Here is a 19,958-nt window from a genome sequence, read left to right as displayed (position 1 = left end):
GCAGTGCCCATTCTGGCTGGGTTTGTAGCCTGGCGTTCATATTTAGCAGGTTTTGGGTATTTCCCCCCAAAAAGGGAGAGCAGCCCAAAGCTGGTATCCTAACACATGAAACCCTTGCGTGCCTCCTCGTTGCGTGGCTTGTCTGACACGTGAGCCTAGCTCCGAGGGTCTCGCTTTCCTCCCCATCTCCTTTGGGACAGCGGGGAGCTGCCGCCACAGGACGGGGCCATGGCTGCCCCCAGCCCCTGGTGCCCAGGCTGGAGGCACCAGCATCTGCTGCTGCCCTGGCTGGGGCAGGAGGGGGTGAGTGTCAGAGCTGCCTCTGCGATCTGCTGCCGGAGCAGCGCCGGGGGCAGCTGCCACGTGGACGGCCCCCCCGTCCCGCCAGCTGGACCCAGCCATGCCAGATGGCTTCTCTCCGGCAAACGGATGTGTCCGAGGGATGGAGGGTCCCCAGACCCTACCCCAGGGGGTCGTAGCAGCCCCGTGGAGCAGAAGAGATGCTTCCTGTGTGGTGGCTCTTCTCCAGCTCCAGCCCAGGGGTGGGTGGACGTCCCGGGACGAGGGACAGCTGTGCTTCAGTCTCTCCCCTGGCTCCGGGCATCCTGTGCGAGCTCAAGCTCAGGTTTTTAAAGGCTAAATCTCACTGATATTACCCTGTTGATGTAGAGGATGGGTGGATTTATGGCTGATGCTTGTGCTGTTTGCTGGCAGCATGGCTGTCCCCACGCTGAGGCTGTCCCCACACTGGCTCGCCTTTGGGACCCTAGGGCTGTGCCTCATCCTGCCTCAATCCCGGGGGCAGGGGGGTGTGGGCAGCCCGTGGCGTTCCGATGGGATCCAGCAGTGGTTCCCTGCGTTTCCCCTCCTCCTGAAATTCAGCCTTTTGTTTCGAGCTGGCTGGCTCCTGAGCAGAGCAGGGAGTCTGATGGGCTTGCTGGAGTGGGGCAAAAAGGGCTGCGGGGGACACACATGGATGTCCAGGCACGAGCCAGGACATGGTCCTGGCAGCTACTGGCCCTCAACTGTGTGGCTGGATGGCAGCATCACCCCACGGATGGAGACGCCCTTCAGTGATGCTTTGTGCCCCTGAGCTGAGGGTCTGACACCAGCGTCCATCGGGTTTCCTTAGACACGCTCCTGGCTGCGGGGGTTGCGGGTTTCAGTCTTACGTAGTCTGCCCGGGCAGGGAGCTCTGCATGCCGAGGGGGACCCGTGTGAGGGACGGAGCCCAAGGACAGGTGCTGGCCTGAGTGCGGCTCCGCTGTGTGGGGTGACCTGGGTGTCCGCTCTGCCGCGCCTGAGAGCGCGGGGGCAGATCCTGCGTGGTGCTGGGGCTTGGCAAAGGCAAGGCTGTTGCCACTTCAAGCGTAAATCAGAACATTCAATCTGATGTTGCATCCGTCTGTCTTTGCCTCCTGACTTCCCTGTCGGTAAACCAGGGATGACGATGTTTAGATTTCAGGATGTCCCTCAGGCCTCCCAGTTGGCCCCTTCCTTGCATCGGTGCCTCATGTCACTGTTTTCAGAGCACTTAAGTCTTTGGCTCAGGGGATCTCTAGGTTTGTTTTTAAGGATATGAGCTTCTGTGGCTGCCACTTCTGGCTTTTTTGCTGCATTTATATGGATTTGGTGCTCTCCTGGGATTGTTTTCCTGTTCCCAACTTGGATTTTGCTGGCAGCGCTCACCGGGAAGCCTGTGTTTATCTGCGCATCCTTTGGGTGTGAGAGGGAAAGGGAGGTGTTGGGAGCTGGGTCACTGGCTGCCCCTGAGTCCCGTGCCCGGCTCTGCCGTGCCGCGACGGGGCTCTGCCCCGCTCTGAGCACACGTGGGTGCTGGTGGCGCGGGGGGCAGCATGGGGAGAGTGTCTGCTCTGGGGTTGAATTTCTGGAGCCTGGTTCCAGTTACTGGGTTTGTAACTTGTCTGAGGAGGCAGAGCCTGGCCCTCCGTCCCCACCTGCTTCAAACGTCATTAGGAACCCTCAGGTGAAGGAGCAGAGAAGGGGGTTGTGAGCCTCAGGCAAGGTCTGCAAGCGTCTCTTGAGATGCTCAGGTGGATGGTAACTAAACTCTGAACTCCGTTTCATGTTTTTCAGCTCTCAAAAGATCTTTTGAGGTCGAGGAGGTAGATCAGTCTTCAAATTCCTCCACCCCACAAAGACGGACCCCAAACCCCCTCCTCAGGTCCACTGTTTCCAGCTCCACGCAGAAGTTTCAGGAACTTGGCGCCAGGAATTCGGAGCCATCCGCCCGACATGTGGACCCCACAGGCCAAAGATCACCCAAGCCCTCTCTGAGGAGAGTGGAGCTCGCTGGACCCAAACTGCCCGAGCCCGTGTCCAGAAGAACAGAAATCTCCATTGACATCTCATCCAAGCAGGTGGAGAACTCCACCTCAGGGTTGTCGAGGTTTGGCCTCAAAAGAGCAGATGTGCTGGGGCACAAACCCCCTGAGCCCACCCCAAGGAGGACTGAGATCACCCTCGGCAAGCCCCAGGAGCCGGGTCTCCGGAGGGTGGAGGCGCCGACATCAAAGATCCCCGAAATGCCCCAGCGAAGAGCCGAGACGGCCAACGCTCCTGTGCCTGACACGGCCACCAAGCGCGTGGAAATTCAGGTGGCCAAGGCTGCCGAGGTCCCGGCCCCACCGGCGCGGCAGGTGGAGAGCTCGGAGCCTCCCCTGGTCACCCAGCCTCCCGTGGCAGAGCCGAAGCCGCAGCCCGTGCTGATGGAGAGCCCACCAAAGAGAGAAGAAGGTGAGTACGGCTCCGGGCAGCTGCTTGGGTGAGGTGCTGGCTGATCCCTGCCTCCGTCCCGTGCTGCGGGGATGCTGAGCGTTGTGTGCTGCTCGTCTGGTTCTGGTGGTGATGCCTTTCGAGGCTGTTCTTGGAGCTGTGCTCAGATGTCTCTGAATACACGGCTGTTATCCTTGGGTTTATCCTGGCTGAAAGAGCTGTCAGTTTGAATACAAAATGCTATCCAGCCTATAAGGAAATTAAAAAGAAAATGCCAGGAGCCTGGGTTCTTGCAAAAACGACAATCCTGCCAGCTGGGGCTCCGTGTGCTGACCCACCCGCCTGTGCAGCATCTAGGACAGCCTCTGAAGTGCTGTAGAGGCGGCAGCTGTGGAAGTGTTGTTGTGATGGCTTGTTGTTTACTGTTGTTGCTTATGGTTGTAGGGCAGAAACCGCCTCTTCATTAGCAGGAGTCAGAGGTTTTTTGGCCTTGGACCAAAGTCTAATAACATCATGGACCAGAGCCACTATTAAACTGGAGCCCTGGCTTATATTAGCTCTATCTTGTTTTCGATTAATCCCATATTAAAAGCAGCTTCCCTCCCCTGCCAGGCACCATTTATTCTCCCTAATGTTTTGGAAGTGGTTGTTTTTAATTTCTTCTGGCCTGTTAATTATTTTTCCGTTCCGCATCACCCACGGGCTCTCTCCTGCGAGGGATGCAGTGGTCACTTGCAGGGCACCACCTCCGCACCCCACCCAGTGCCTCTCCGCGGGGGATGGGGGATGGCATGTGGTGGCTGAGCCAGGACCTGAGAGGTCGGTGCATGGTCCCAGAGCTGGACCATGCGTCCTTGTATGGCCCTGGCACAGGACGGTCCCCTGCCCTTGCTCCACCTCCTCTCCCTGGGCACAGCCCTGCGGTTGCAGGCAGTGGCAGGGTCTGCGGAGAGTCCAGGGCTTGGGGAGGGTTTGTGTGGTCTGAAAGCAAATCAGGAGTCAGTGGTGGGGCTAGTATCCAACCCATAAGACTTGAGTGGGTTTTTTCACTGTGCACGGCTTAGGTGTAGCTTTTCTGAGCTGGGCTTTAAAGAGTGGACAGACACCTCCAGCAGGCTGGTCCATCTCCAGCTGGACATGGCTGAGCTGGAAGACCCAGCCCGAGGATGGGGTTCAGTCTGGGCCTGCCTTATGGGCGCTCTGTCCCCAGCCGTGTGTGTGTGGTGCCCAGGAATCTTCTCCCCTGGGTGGGTGCTCAGCCTTGTCCTGCTGGGTTTGGGCTGCTCTGAGCTTCCCAAGCTCTGAGCTCTGGATGGTTGGGCACTTTAAGAGCAGAAGACTGTCTTAAGATGATCAATTCCCCAGCTGCCTGAGGGAGAGAGAGTGCTCTTTGCATCAAAAAGGGCTCTAGAAGCCCAGGACAGCTGCTGGGAATGAGTTTTTCCCAAGAGCCCAGCTGTCTGGGGGCTGCCTTGCAGCACGAGCCAGCCCTTGGTCCTGGTACAAAAGGGGCTTTCAGTCTAAATGCTTCCAAGAAGAGCCAGGACACAAGTTGTAGGGGCAGGGGTGGCTCTGGCTCCTTCTGCCCCCATGTCATCATGGACTTATGGCCCAGAGTCACTGTCAGAGCCTGTGTCCCCTCCCTGGTCACCTCCAACCTCCTTCACCTCCATGGTTTGAGGTTGCCCTGGGCTGCTCTCACACAGGACCCTGTTTCAGGGCTCTCCTCCCCTTGGTGCACAGCACCCACCCTGGGCTGATGCTGGGGCAGGTGAACGGCATCTCTTCTTGTTACTGATGCAAGCACATGGAGGAGTTTTGGGGAGGCAGCACCAGGACCCTCAGGGAACCTGCAGATGGGTGCAGGCACGTCAGTGCTCACCAGCTCCGCTGCAGCTGTGGCCCCACCACAGCCCCCCAGGTTGGTTCCCTGATATCTGCAGCAGAGACAACACATGGTGTGAAGTCCTGCTTCCTCTCGCTGCTCCCAGCGTTTGAGGCACCTGAGAGATGTCCCTGTGGCACTGGACACCCCTCAGTCCCGTTGCTCGGTGGCTCTCAAGGGCAAACAGCTGAGCAGGAGATGCAGGCAGCTGCCTCCAGCTGCCCTCAGCCGAGTGCTGGGACTTGCCTTTCCCCAGCTGCCAGGGCTCAGCTGCCTTGCCCTTAACCCCTCGTCCCGCCGCCGAAGGAAGCTATGCAGGAGAGCGTGTTGTGCAGGAAGAGGCCGGTTGGAGGAGAAAGGCGACTGCAGAAAGATCGGCAGTTCAGAGCAAACCACAAAGGAAAGGAATAATTACAGCCCTGAACTGGTGGTGTGGGCTGAGCCTGCTCCGGAGCCATGGTTCTCAAGGTGGGAGGAGGGCAGGAGGTGCCTTTGTGGGGCAGAAGAGCAGGAAATATTCCTTCTCATCCTTGTTCTCCCTCTCTGAGTCCTCATGCTCTCCTGCACTCCCTGGGGAGCATTGGCTGCGCTCCTGGGGGTTTAACGTTTGGTCGAGCCGCTGGTGACGGGGAGATGGGGCATGGGTGCGATGTGGCACTGCACCAGCATCCTGGGCAAAGCTGGACTCTGTGTCCCCAGAGCGGCTGGTGCTTCCCAGCTGGGAGAAGGAAACGGGATGGGATGACCGGGCGGTGTGTATTGCTGGAGCCTGAGTTGTCCAGAGAAATCTGAGCAGGGTTTGTGCAAGTGGCGGTAGGCAAGGGGAGAATATGCAAAGGGCAGAAAGAGGTACAAGCAATTAAAAATAAACATTAAAAAAAAGGTGAGGGGAAGTGCTGTTTCTGAACCTGCAGCCTCAGACGCTGCAGAAGTCTGTCCTCACTGTGTAGGACTTACCGAACCTTATATCCAAGTATGAGCGCCCGTGGTGGTGATAACCTCTCCCGAGCTCCTGCCGCAGGCAGCAGTTCGCTCCCGGGCAATGGCCCAGGCTGGAGCTGGTGGCCGAGGCTGCTCCTCGCCTGCAGGTCTGAGCAGGGCAGCGGTGCCGGGGCTGGGTCCTGCCCACGGGGCTGGAGGGGCTGGGGCCGGTGGCTGTGCCCCGGGCTGTGGGGTCCTGCTTGGGTGACCCTGGCTAGTGCTGCAGTCGGCGGGGTGCTGGCTCTCTCAGCCCCCATCACCTCCTGCTTCTGACCCTCTTCTTCCTCCCTGGCCTGTTGGGGAGCCGCGGCTTTGCCTGGGATGTCCCCCATGGCCGGGGCACGCCACTGGTCCCTCTCCCACTGCAGCTGAGCAGGGCTGCTTGGGAGAGGAAAGGGGAATTGTTGTGGGAGCAGCGATACTTCATCCAGAGACATCCACTGGCCCTTCGCGAAGGAGGGATCTTGAGAGCTCCTCCCAAGCTGGATCCAGGACAAGGGAATCCTCAGGAAGAGCCGTATCAAGTCCATCGTGGCTAATCCTGCCGCGTCCTCCTGCCTCAGCGTCTGCTTCCACTGGTGCCTCCTGCCACCGACGCTGGCGTTGTGCATGCGTGGTTGAACATCGAGCATCTTGTTCTTCTGTTGTTCTTCTGTTGTTCTTCATGCCTTGCAGTGCAGTGATGGTTGGGGCCAGGCTGTGGGGGGAAGATGTTGGTCCCAGAAAAGGTAATGTTTTGTACTGAAATTTAATATTCCATCTGTGCTCCCCCCAGATCTGAATGTATTTGTGTTTGGATGAAGGCTCAGTTCTGGGATCTCAGGTGATGGATTAGAAGCACTCCCAGATGAGAAGCGAAAGCCAGTTTCATCTGATGATCCTTTTTGTCTCCACACAAGCTGCTGTGGTCCCGTTGCCCAGGGCCCTGGGGACAGCACACTGCCAGCAAGGCAGGCTCTCTGCCAGCTCCTGCCCTCGCCCCATTTCCCTGTTCTTGGCAACTGTTGGGGCCAGATTCTCCTCCCCCATGGTCCTTTCTTGCAAGGATGCTCGGGAGCTTGTTTAGATGAATCAAGGCAGATACAATGAATAACAGGAACGCTCACCTAAAACAGGGATTTGACCTTCCTCTGTAATAGCTGAGTCCCACCATGGTGATGTGCAAAATGGTCAGAACCATCTCTGAGCTTTCAGCTTTTTTGGAGTCTTTGTCCCATTGCTGCCTGACGCCCTGCTTCGGGACAGCCACGCTGAGTGCCTGGTGCCTCCTAAAAAGCAGCAGGATCCCCCTGCTATTTTGCTGCAGAATGAGTAAGGTTACATCAGCACAGTGAAGCAATTCAACTTTTTTCCAGCCTTGGACCCTTATGGAAAGCCGTTTCTTTAGAACTTCCTATTTTAGAGGCTCCTTTAAAATAGAGCTAAAATTAAAAACATTTAAAAATACAAAAAAAAACAACCAACCCAAAATTCCAGATCCACTGAGCTTCTTGCAAAGGCCATATCCAAGAACGAGGGCCCCGTTGCTGTGTGCTGGGGAAGCTGGGTGGGGGTTGCAGCCCAGTGCCCCCACAGTGTGGCTGAAGCCTCCGTCCTGCCATGGACACCCAGGGACAGCGAAGCAAAGCCACCCGAGCCTTGGGGCGACTTTTCTTCTGTGCTGCCCTGTGAGGGTGATGCCAGGCGTGGGGCTGGGCTGCCTTGCTGGAGCTGGAGGTTAGAGGCATTTGGACGACTTAACGCAGTGACGCTCCCCGCAACGAAGAGGCCAGGGCTGAGTGGAGATGCAGTGAGTAATCATTTCCAGCTCCCCGAGCTGCACTGCAGTTTAACTGTACAAAGAGATTAAAGCTGCAGGGAAACATTTCCTTAAAACCAGCTGACATGTTTGGGCTAGATTACGGGTAGTCTTGTTGTTGTTGTTGTTATTTTTAACGGGAAAGTGCCTACAGCCTGAGATACCAAATGGCGGGGTTGAGTGCGAAATGCAGAGTCCCCGTTTGTGAGCTCTGGTGCCAAAAATGAGATAATCTGGAAAAATGGAGACCTGCAGCTCCAGTGACTTGGAACCAAGGAGTGGCAGCGTGTGTGTGGGAGATGATTGCATCCCATTATGGAGATGCTGCTGATCTGGGATGCCATGTGCATGGCTGCCTGACCCCACGGGGAAGGCAGCGGGAGGGTGGGTGCTTTCTGCCTTCCCCCTCCCACCGTGCGCTCTGTCCCGGGCTGTGCAGGGAGTAGGCAGCACACCCGGGTCCCTTTTGGGGTGTATTTTGAGCACTGAGGATATCAGGAAGGAGGCCAGGTGATGTAGATGTGATGGTACTTCTGCTGCACGCCTTTGCCCCCCAGGAACGCTGTTCCTGAACTCATTACATCGTGTTCAGCTCTGGTCACATTGGCATCCACGTGTCTCCTTGTGTCTGCATGGGCACGGTTTATATGGATGCCGTCATGGTCCCACGTGGGTGCTCCAGCCACGCAGGATGCGCCCTGGGCAGCAAGCCTGCCTGTCCCATCTCCAGCGCGGGCAGCCAGAGCCCTGGTGCAATCACACGGAGAATTTGTTTGCCCTGTTGGAAGTCCCTGAGGGCCCGTAGGAAAAGCAGTGATCTCCCCAGTAGAGATTCATTATGCGAAGGAATAGTTTCCCACAGGAAACATTAGGGTTCCCCCTTCCCTTCCCTGCCTCGTGTCGTTTGAGACTGGGAGAGGGCAAACCGGTGGATGCTGAGCTGCGGACTCCTCCTGGTGCTGGGCTGAACCACCTGGCAGGTCTCTTCCATTTCTGGGCTGGGTCTGGGGGCTAGCTGGTGCCTCAGTGTCACTGCTCCTGAACCCAGCGGGAAGCACCCGAGGCTGAGCGTGTCCCTGTAGAGGTCAAAGCCTCCTGTTCCAGGCAGAAAGCAATCAACGGCATGGCAGCTGGAGGGTCCTTGCTGCAGGCTCGTGGGGTCTGTGAGCCCCGTGCAGCTGCAGGACCCTGCTGGCTCTGACCCCCTGCATGCAGACCGGGGCAGCTGCTGCCTTCCAGGCAGCCCCTGGGCACAAGGTGCCTTCGATGGGCTGAGAAACACAGCTGAGCGCTCCCGCCTGCCACTGGGTGTGCGTAGTGTAAGTGATGCTGCGAGGCGATGGGGGTGCGTAGTGTAAGTAAGTGATGCTGGGAGGCGATGGGGGTGCGTAGTGTAAGTAAGTGATGCTGGGAGGCGATGGGGGGTGCAGCCCTGGCTGAGCGTGGTGTGTACGAACCAGACCCAAGAGTTTTTCTCTGTTTATCTTGTGGTATTTGCATGTCTGGAGCCCATGGCAGCCATGCTGGGGAACATGCTCCCCACCCACCAACTCTCTTGGCATCTCCAAGTTTTCTCACATTTGGGTTAATCATCCTGCAGGCCGATAAGGCAAATAAAATCCGTTATCTTGACCAAGATAAAACAAAGAGTTTGCTTTGATCTCTTGCAGCGAGGCCTGGCCACTTGTTTTGTGACTTCTCATGTCTGCCCGGGGAGGGAAGCGATGGCAATGGTGATGAACCTTCTGTAGTTCAGAAATAATTTTCTTCTAAACTATCCTAGACCTCTGTCCCTGCCTGAGATGTTTCTCTTGGCCAGTAGTTGAAGGGACACCATAGGCTGGGTACGGTGCCAGCTCTATAAACTGTGCAAGAGGACTTGAGGAACTGAATTGAGATTATAGAGAGATAACTTTGTTTTGAGAAGATCAAACGTTGTTGTGAGCAAAAAAGATAACTTGACAGCAAGCCAGTTGTGTTCTTTACTCCTCCAGCAAACAAACAGGCACACAGACACTTTGGTGTTGTCCAAGATGCTGTGACAAAGCTGAAGTGAACGTGGCTATAAATGGAAGAAGCAGCTGGGCTTGGATTGCAGCCTGTGCTCTGGCTTTTTTGGGCCCAATTTTTCTTCCATCTGTTACAGGTTTTGAAGGAGGGACTTGGGGAGAGGGCTGCTTTCCTTCGGGTTAGTTGAATTTGGGCCATTCATTTCATTGGTCTTCTGAACGGGTGTCTGCATAGAAGTTCCTTGGATTTCTGTAGGGTCACATGCATAAATATTTCACTGTCTTGAATTGTTTGATTTTATCTTGGCAGGAGGATGGTACCGGACATACTGAGAAACAAAGCTGGACCAAAGGGTCTGGTCCAAAACATTTTGAAAACAACAAAACTTTGCAGATGTTTATGGATTTATGAAAAGCAAATAACTTTAACAAGTCATCTAAGGTTGCTGTACCAGCTGAGGGGTGACAGTGTGGAGATTTTGGGTTGCTTGGCTCCTCCTTGACTTGTATTGTCTGCAGTTTCTTCTGTGGGGAAGCAGTGAGTTGGTTTTTGCATAGCAAAGGCAATTTCTACAACAGGGATGAAGAATGACTGAAACTCAGCATCTTTCAGCACCTTGAAGTTCAAAGATTGTTGCTGCTTTAGCAAATATGAGCATAACCTTGGATTTACGTTTAGCTTTTCAGCCAAAGAGATGGTGTCCGGGTTGTGTCCGAGTTGGGTGGTCTTACCACTGGGTGTTCTCCGAATTCTGGGTCTGCAGAGGCTTTCCGTGGTGCAACTCTAGTGTGGTCAGTGTTTCCAAGGGGTCCAAAAACATTTAGTGGGAGCTGAGCAGCTACCTCCTTTTGTCACTTTGTGAATCCAGCCTTTGTCCATCTATGAGCCAGACCTTTGCAGTGAATGCTCCCAATGGGTCCCTTGCACATGGCTTCATCCACATGCACTGCACAGCGTTCACCCTGTCTCGCTTGAGATGTCTGCACTTGAGCTGGTCATCTGGATGTCTCCCTTAGGCCGGTGTGAATTCTGTCCTCAAAGGTTTTCCTCTGCTGAATGTAAAGAGAGCCTATGCAATCAGTTCAGCTGGAGATGTCTCCATTCAGGTGAGACAAATTTGACCCTTGTATGTTATTTCCAGAGTCAAAGAGGTGGAGGTGGAGAGGGATGTTGCAGCAGGACAGAACTGTGCGAGCCACTAATCCCTTGTTATCGATAGTGCTTGACAGCCCCCCAGCAAACCTGGTCCCCTTGCGTCAGCTTGTTCTGCAAACAGGTCGCTGAGAACAATCATTGATGTAAGTGCGTGGGTCAGACTGTCTTTGATGCTTATCAACAGTATTTTAACCTTTCACGATGGATCTGTCTTCTCCCCTCTCCTCTTTTGCTGTGCATGGAGTAGGACAGACATTCCTTCCCTCTCTCACAGAAGAGCTCAGTTTGGGGAGATCTCAGGGAAAGAAGACTAGGTGGGAATCCAAAAGGGTTTGGTGCCTAGGAGGAGAGGGCAGCGTTAAAAGTTAATGATACACAGGCTCCCAAAAGGAGCTTTCTCAGTTACAGCTGTGTGGTAGCTCACAAGTCTTAGATGTCTTGCAGGGCATTGCTTTCAGCTCCAGCATGGATGCACCTGGGGCGTATTTCACATGTGGTGGGGCAGATCCGGAGGGACACCACAGGTATTGCCCACTCAACTTGGGCTGGAGCCCCTGCCTGCGTTTGCTTCCCCTGCATGTTATGACTCTGGATGGGAATTTTTGTTTACTCTGCTTGTTATTTGCTGTTACCTGGGAGGCTGTGCTGCTTTCTACTGATGCGCCAAAGCGGTGGTGTCCTCTGAAACCTTCTCTGCAGCTCTGGTACCTGGAAGTACAGGGTAAGTCCTTGGTTACAGGCTCTGAAGCTACAAACTTGCAGGCTCATGCTGTTACGGCATAGAAGTTGCTGTCCTGCATCACATGCATGATGTTCTTGGAGCATTCAGTGGCAACTCACTCCCATCTGTAGTGGAGCTAAGTTCAGGGACCGAGAACCAGAGGAACACTGAGAAAACGGCAAAAGGTTGTATGGCAGGAGATCCTGGTCATCGTCCTGGGTGAATTCCTCTACCCACACCGGTTTCTCTATATGTGACAAGGAGCTGGTGGCAAGATGTCTTGGGTTTGGTCCTTGCCTTGAGTCCTTCGTTCTTCGAGGTTCAGCTGGTGACAAGGAAATTGCTGGTCCTGGTCACAGAGGTGCAGCGGGGTCGTGCAGGGTGGGAGAAGCTGCTCTGCCCAGCTTACTGGAGTGGGTCCACAAATAGAGAGGACCTCAGTTGTCCAGGAGGAGAGGGAGGAGACCAAAGGTTTTTTGTATCAAAACCTTCTCCAGTCTGCTCTGATCTTCAGTCTGCTTTCTCCTGAATTTGAAAAACCTGTGGTTTGGAGGGGGAAAAAGGATTTGGAAGGCAAAGTTTGGATGTGTGGAGAGCAGATGTGGGGATGGATGCTGCCTCCTGATTTATGAGCGATGGAGACTGCTGACACTGAGAGGTGGAGCAGGCACTGTCGGGCTGTTTGGATGCGCTTTGCCTTGTGTCCTCCTCGCCTGCTTCCATCTTGTGCAGATAGGAAGAAGAATGGATATTACCTTGGAGTTGTCCAGATTTGTCCTGGGAAAAAAAAAGAAGTAGATCTGAGCAGCTTTTCTGATAAAACATAATTGTTTAGACAAACTCTGGCTGAACTCGCTTCCTCCTGCAGCCCAATGTGCAGATAAAGGGGGTGGAAGTGGGAGGCTGAGTTCACAGGCTGCTGAGCCCTCCCCGAGGTCACACCGCCCCCAGGATCCCCTGTCCACCCAGTTTGCTGGCCTTGGAGAAGACGAGAGGACACAGTTGGGCGCTGAGGTTGATGCCCAGGCTTTAGGTAGTTCAGTGCTCTGAAATGTGGGGGAGACCTTGATAATGCAGCACATCAGTGCTGGGAGCAGGGAGCCATGGGTGGTCCTGGAGGGCAGCATTAGATCCATCGTGGCACATCTGCAGAGGATGGATCTCTGTTGCACATTGCTCTGTGGGATGTGGGAGGTGAATTTGCTCCAGCTGTGCTCTCTCCAGACTCAGCGATCCTGGGCGTAGGGTGGCTGGCAGAGCCGTGCCCTAGGGAGATTCCCATTTGGACTGGAAACAATAAGACAGGCAGGACTTGGGTGGGATGTGACCGCAGGAGAGGTGTTGTCCTGCCCTGTGTGGCTCCTACTGAGGACTCCAGAAGTCACATTGTAGAGTCAGATGAAATCTGAGATCCTGCCAAAACGCTGATGTTCCTCCCACCATCCCTCGGGGAAACGGTCCTCCTTGCCCTACTTTGTGTAGTAAATAAAAGTTTATTTACAGCCCAGGAACACTCACCCTGAGGTTGGGAGGTGAAGGGCTCCTGCGAGGCCCTGAAGGAGCTGTGGGGTTTCCTCTTGGCTTCGTGGCTTCGGTTCCTGGGCAAAGTCTGGCGAAGGAGCAGCTCTGTGGGTGGGATCTCGGTGGAGCAGAGACCTTTGCATGGGCCCTGGGGCTTGGCTTTGTTTCCCTGCAGCATGGCCACGTGTCCATGTGTCACCTGGAGAGGAGCTGGGAAGAGATAACCAGTGCTCATGTGTGACACGTGGGCTGGAGCAGCCAGGGGCAGCAGCAGGTGATGGGCTGCCATCCCTCTGCCTCCCCCCTTGGCTACTGTCACCCGGCATCTCCCCAGAGGCCACGTTTGCATCGGACCCTGGACCATTTGGTTGCTTTTCTTGTGTTGGAGCTGAAGCTGGCCTGGGTGTCACCAGCAGCAGTGTACCCTGCTCACCCTGCCCCAGGGCTCTCCATCACCATCTGGCACCTCCTTGCTGTCCCCTCCCTGGTGATGCCTGGGCACATCTCTGGAGCTCAGACAGCGCAGTAAAGCTTTATTTAAATCCCTGTTTGGTTAGAGAGGGAAGCAGTAAGGAGCATGGATTATGAAGGAGAGGAGCAGGGGAGGAAGCAGCAAGAGGAGAGCCTGGCCTTGCTACCCTCCTGGCCCCATGGCTCCCAGCCCAGTTCGTGCTGCATCTCCTCCGTGAAGCTGCTGCAGTAGCAGAAGGGATCCCGGGGCTTGTGCTGTCACCCGTGTCTGCCCTTAGCTTCAGAGCAAGCAGAAGGGAGAGCATTACCTCCCTCCTCGTCCTGGCAGCTCCTGCTCAGACAGGCCCCATCCAAAAGTCTTCGATCTTGGTCCTGCTCTGTCCAAACCCCCTGGGCAGCAGAGCCGGGGTCCTTGTCTTTGCAAAAGGGGCTCTCTGGGATGCTGCACGGCGCTGGATCCTTCCTCTGCACGCATGGCCTCGGGCTTGGGGAGCAAGGATGGGGCTGAGCAGTGACTGCTCCTTGCTGAGAGCGTGATGTGGGGCTGGGGCTGAGCGCCGCTGGCCTGGGTCCATGGGGGTTATGGCTCTGCCCTGGCGCGGCCTGAGATTGCTCTGCAGAGCTTCAGGGAATGAGCATTTGGCTTCTCCCCTGGTCAGAGGAGCGGGAAGGGTCTCTTTGGGGTTATCTCAGCTCATGTGTGGGACAGACAGTCTGTGGGATGGTTGTTTGAAGAGTGAGCAAAGCAAGCCGTCATTTGGGCTCCACTGAAAGAGCAAAGCTGGGAAAGCCTGAAATCATGGGCTGCAGAGACAAGGGGGGAACATGCCTGTGGCTTTCTGCTGGGGAACAGCGCCGCGTCCCTTGGGAGGGACGCAAAAAACATTGTTTTGAGTTTCTGCTTTTTCTTCTCATTTCTAGACATGCAAAATTAATTTTTCTATTTTATTGCCAGCGGCAATATTTATTTTACCGCTCTGCGGCAGATGGGACTGGATAAGTTTTGCAAACCGAATTTTCCCTTGACAAGCCCCTCCTCTGATTTCGCACTTCCAGCTGCCAGGCTTGGTTTTAAAACAGCTTGCACTGAGGTCGAAAATATTTGAAGGGCAGAGCAATGCCTTGCAGGAAATGGCTTAAGCTTCCTGCTCCCAAGATGGTGTGAGTGTTAAAACAGAACTGGAGAAATATTAGACATCCGACATCCAGCACGGCGGAGGAGGGCGACCCTTGGGGCGATGTGATGGAAAGGCCGTGTCCCCCGCTGCCTGCGCCCAGCAGCCTCCGCCAGGACGAGGGGCCCTGCTGGTGCCCCCGGACCCCCACACCCCCAACTTTGAAAGGAGGAAAATGGGCAAATTGTTTCCTGCTCCACTGGGCTTCGCTGTGGTTTGGTTTTGAGGGAAACGTGTGGGGAGAGCTGATCAAAAGCGGGGGGGAAAGTGTCAGCGGAGTGAATTTCCAGCAGAAAGAGAGCGCTGGGAAAGCACTGGTTTTGGTGAAACGTTTGCGACCGCTTTGTCTGCCACCTTCCCGCCCAAAGTGAGGGGCAAAAGCCTAAAACAGATGATGAGGATCTGAGTCGGTCCTCTTTGTTTGGACCTTCTGCATCTGTCAGCGGAAACCACGTTGCGTTACCGGCTCCGTCGGCGGCAGCGAGGGTCCCCGCTCCGTGCTGGCTGAGCACCATCTGCCTGGCCAGGCAGGGAACAGCAGCCCGCCGCCCGGGACAGATGCACAACGGTAGAAGAGAAATGAGAATATTTGTGTGCAGACAGCGTGGGGAAGGGTGGGCAGTGAGGAGGGGAGGGCAGGGGCTCTGCGGAGCAGGGTGGTCCTCGCTGGAGCTCTCTGAGGGGTGTTGCATCTTCAGATGTCATTCAGCTTACTGGGGATTACTGCCCCGTTATGGAAAGCTTCCTCAAACCCCGGTTTGTTGGCTGGAGCATGGGGATTTGGGTGATTTTATTCAAAAATGTTATCTGTTGGCTAAAAACCAGCTATGCCACGTGGCTGGGAGCCCACAGTTGCAGTGGAGGAATGAGGTGGGAGCTGCAGGCAGAGCAAGCAGGGTATGGTTTGGAGCTTTTCTCTGTAGCACCTCAGGCTGGTCTGAGCTCACTCACGCTGAATTCTTCCTAACAGTCACGGGGAATCATTCAATTGCTCATAATGGAAGAAAAATTAGACCTCTTACACCCGGGCTGGGACCTGAGTCACTCTGGGAGGCGTTGTTCCAGCTCCAGGAGCAGAAGCAGAGCCTGCGGGTGCCCTCTCGGGTGGGTTTACCGTGAATGGAGCATTATGCTTTGCTCCCACCATCCTCCTCCCTGCCTTTCCTCCCTGACCCCTTCTTTTCCTGCTCCATTTCACGTGAGGTGGTGGGAGCCCCGGCTGCTCTGCAGGAGTGAGGAGCGGGAGCGGGTAAGTACCATTCCCAGCACGCTGCTGTGTGCCAGAGGAGGCCGGTAGTGCAGACTGCTGATGCTCACCTTTCACCATGGCACAAAACCCCGCTAAAAACCAAGCGGCGCAGCCCTCGGGGCTAGGGATTTGGCTAGACACACCCTGTTTGTTTTCCCAGATTTTTCCATGGGGCACTTTTCCCGGGAAAAGCTTTGGCCAACAAACTTGCAGGAGGGAAAGACGAGGCTGATTTAATTCCCAAGGGTAGTTACAACTGGCTTAAAGCTGTGCATGCAGCCCCGTAACACATCAGTGGTGCCCACCGCTCTTGCACAACTTGCTGGGGCTGGTTAAAGCTCAGGGAGTGCGAGCCAGCCCTGGTGCTCGCATTGCTTGCATGGGGGGCAGGAGCGGTTGGGTGGGTGGGCTGGAGGGGCTGCCTTGGGGCTGCAGGGCCAGAGGAGCAGATGGTGTGGCTGTTTTGGGGCAGAAGTACGGTTATTTGCCTCGGAGCCATCCCCATTTGCCTACATGGCTGCAACACTGTGCAGGGACCAGGAGGGTGGTCACATGGAACAGCGGGGGATGAAAAGGCTTTGCTGTCCTGAGGGGTGCCGTGTTGAAGCCTGCTGCTGCTCTGCTCGCCCTGCACCGGAGCAAAACCTCACAGATGGAGCCACGCGGCACCATCGGGTCCATGGGGCTCCAGGTGCCCGTGGGGAGAGAGATGGGGGAGAATTCATCGGAAGAGGAAACACCCTTCCAGAGCAGTGTCCTGGAGCCCTTCAGGAGATTCAGCGTCTCCAGCTTCTGCTGAGCAGCTGTGGCGAAAATGTGGGCTGCAGGAAGGAGTGAATGCCGCTGTGTAAATCACTGTGTGGTTGATTTATTTTTCTTCTTCTTGTTGGCTGACCCCGGGGGTCCCCCTCCCAGCCCTTCCCTCCGTCTGACTGCGGGCCAGCGCGTCCCCACGCGGGACGTGCCCTCCTTCCCACGGCTCCTGCGGAGGGATGCAGAGCCCTGGCGCTGCAGCAGTGGGAGAGGCACAGAAGGGTTTGGGAAAGGGTTTGGAAAGGCTCGTTGAAAGGTTCCTCAGGGGGCAGAGGGCAGCACTTGTCTCGCCGGAACGCAGGTCAGTAGGGAGGCGAAAACTGGTCACTCAGCTTGTCTGAAATCTGAAATGAATGGGCAATGTGGGGCACAAGAAGGGAGATTTAGCCCGTCTCTATGAGACTCTGGGATCCTGCCTTGCCCAGACATCGTGTGTGCTGCCCTGCATAGGAGTTGGGATGGGGAGGGCAGGGACATCCGTCATGCATTGGGTAGAGTAGGGCTGTGCTGGAGCTGCCCACAGCTCCCCAGGGCTAAACCCAGCACCCGGCCTTTGCCCTCGAAAGGGCAAAGCAAAGCCCAAGAGAGCTTGGCCTGGCCAAGCTGTCAGAAGTTGGTGGTATTTGGTCCTCAGACACAAAACCTGTGAGATGAAAAGAGAAGAAACTGATATTTTCATGCCTTGACTTTGCATTCCTGTTTCTTGTGCCTTAGGCTTTACCTATCCCCTGGTCCTGGCAAGCTGGTGGGCTGTCAAAGTGGTTGGTTCAAGGATGCTTTCCAGAAGCTCCAGGGTCTGTGTGCTGGGGCTCTGGGAAGAGTCTGGTGGGACGTGGCTGCTGTTCACTGTTCACTAGCACACAGGGTGAAGGAAGGGTGCTGAGCTGTGGGGTTTTTGACTCTCAATACCTGGTGTGTAGCCTCTCCCCTACTCACAGGACTTGCTGGAGCCAAGGTGCTTTGTGCATCATTTGGGTGGAGGTCTTGACAGCAAATGAGTTACCAGGGCCATAAAGGACCACGGGAGCATTTTGGTGGCTTATTCTGCCAGCCCTTCTCTCCAGCAGGGTAGTTTCCTAAAATTCCCTCCCCTCGCATGGTGGAGCTGATTTATAATGGGGGTGGAGGAGCTTGAGTGGTCCAGCGTCCTGGCAGGACGTGGCTTTCCTTGGGTAGAATTCTTTCCCTTGGTGAAGTTGGAGGCGCAGCTGGTTTCCCCATTGCTCTTCATCAAAAAAAAAAGTTTGCACCCCAGCCCTGGCTTGAATGATTCTAAACTTTGGAGGTTAGTGATGCTTTTCCTTCAGGACCAAACACGTGAGTGATGGTTGGTGCCCCAAGAGCACTCCTGGTGCTGTGGGGATGTGGTGGGACCTGGGCCCCCAGGGACGTGCTGAAGTCAGCAGCTTTCTGCTCTCAGCTACAAGAAGGTATCAGAAACAAGAGCTGTATCCTGCAGAACCCAAACCCTCAAACCTAATGGGGCCCGTGACCTTTAAGAGGCTGCGAGTGTTGCAGAGAGAAGCCGCTGCCTTTATCTGCAGGTTGCAGCTGGGGAGGAGGGCAGCTCTGAGCAGCGCTTGGGTCGCTGTGGGGCTGTTCTGCTTTCATGGGGTGATGGGGCTCAGCTGGGTGGCCGCTTTGTGCTGGCTGTGTTGAGATGAGCCGGTGGGGAGCGCGGCGCCCGGTGCATTGGAGCCAGGGACACATGCTGCCGTGGGTCAGTGGCTGCTGCCTCTCCTCCTTGGGGACTTGTAGTCTGGAGCATCCCCTAGCCACGTTCTCCAGTCCTTGTAGGAAATGGAGACAAGGCTGGGGGGGACCCTTGGTGTCCTGCAGGTTTGTGGCCGGGGGAGTTGCTCTGAGTACATCCTGTGAAAGGATCTCCTTCCACTGCACCAGAAAATACGATCTGCTGTTGCGGTGTTAGGTCTGTGGTGCTGCAGAGCTAGGGGTTAGGTGTAACAGAGCCAAATAAATACACATGAACCCCCAAATCAAAACGAGCACCAAGTGTGCACAGTAGATCTGAAGGAATGTTTCTTTTATTCGCACCTAAAGCCAAGCTCTGCTTTCCAAGTGACTACCTTCCCAGCAGCTCCTGTGATGGTTCCTGATGGTCCATTGACAGCTTATTCAGTAGCAGCTACTAATCTGAGTGTCTCCACTTTCCCAGCACATGCAACCAGCTGCTTTGCTGGCCTCTGTGATGCACATGAGGACACTGTGCTCCTGGTCCTGAGCACTGGTCTCAGTCTACATATACGTAACGCTGCGTAGGGTGATGGTGAGACTGGGCGTGCTGGGTGCTTCGTTCCCCACTTGGTGTGATTGTGGTGTAGGACTGCCCCTAAACATGTCTCAAATGCTGATGTTCCTAGATATATGTACTGAAATCTTTTGGGAAGCGTTACAGCCTAATTAGAATTAGATGCCTAAATACCTTTTAGGATGCATGTCTTGGCTCTTCTGTGTCTCTGAACGCAGCACTTGCCCCATCACCCTGATGCTGGAAAAACATCAAAACCCAAGATGTGTCCTGTCATGGGGAGTGGGATGACAGGAGTAGCGGGGGCAAGGAAGGAAGGGGCTGAATGCCATGCCGGGGGCCTGGGAGCTCTGGTGGAATTAAGTGCCGTTATTAGAAAGCCTCAGGGCCAGTCTTGGTGTTGGGATGGTGCTGGATGAAGATGCCCAGCACAAGCATGTTGGACCTGGTGTGGAAACTTGCATTGGACGTCCAACTGCATCGGTGGCTGCCCCCAAAAGCCAGCTGTCCCTCAGCAGAGCTTGGCTTGCCCCTGTCCCCTGCTGCCGGGAGTACGCGGGGGCCAGGCCAGGCAGGTCCTGGCTGTGTGTGCCTGGGCAGGGCAGGAGCACCCGCTGGGGAGAGCCTTTTCCAGGAGAGGACATCACACGCTTGTTCCCCTGGCCTGCTGCTTTTTAATGCCTCGGTGTATAAAAGGAGGGACTTGGAAATGTTAGTGCAGCTTCTTTCATGCTACGATGGAGCCTTATGTTAGAGCTCAGTGTGACCGACTCGGTAGCTAATTTGCTGTAGACGCCTTCTGTACTCGCGAAGAGAAGTGTTTCTCCAACCAGCAGGTTAGGATATCTCAGTGCCAGGTCTGCTACCCCACCTTTCCTCTTTCTCTCTCCAGCAATTAAGCAACTTGAATCCATCTGGCCCCTCTCATCCAAACTCCTCCTTGAGCTACAGGATGTCCTGTGAGATTACTGAGTGCTTGAATGAGGGGCTTTCTTAGCTCGGTGGAGGCTGAGCAGACCCCAGAGGGCTCCCATGCCGGGGGAAGAGCTCGTTGCCAAGTCGTAGGAGGAATTCCCACGTTCCCGTTCCTTCCCGCTGGCTGCCAAACGCTTGTCCTGTCTGCGAAAGCTGATGTATTTGGTTGGATTTAACCTTTGCTCAAAGAACTGAATAA

At 55.3% G+C, this 19,958-nt stretch overlaps 1 protein-coding gene across 6 annotated transcripts in view; it reads left to right on the top strand.

Moving 5' to 3' along the window:
* The window catches only part of SEPTIN9 (septin 9), a 143,404-nt gene that overhangs the window by 80,953 nt on the left and 42,493 nt on the right, over window positions 1-19,958 (top strand). For all 6 annotated transcript variants that reach the window (XM_080394833.1, XM_080394831.1, XM_080394834.1 and 3 more), the window contains one exon: window positions 2,098-2,757. In XM_080394833.1, coding sequence (XP_080250959.1) covers window positions 2,098-2,757 — 660 coding nt within the window. The remainder of the gene's footprint in view (window positions 1-2,097; window positions 2,758-19,958) is intronic.

Source organism: Falco punctatus, assembly GCF_963210335.1.
Source record: "Falco punctatus genome assembly, chromosome: 1".
In the NCBI taxonomy this organism is placed as follows: domain Eukaryota; kingdom Metazoa; phylum Chordata; class Aves; order Falconiformes; family Falconidae; genus Falco; species Falco punctatus.
This window is presented reverse-complemented; position numbering and strand designations above follow the sequence as displayed.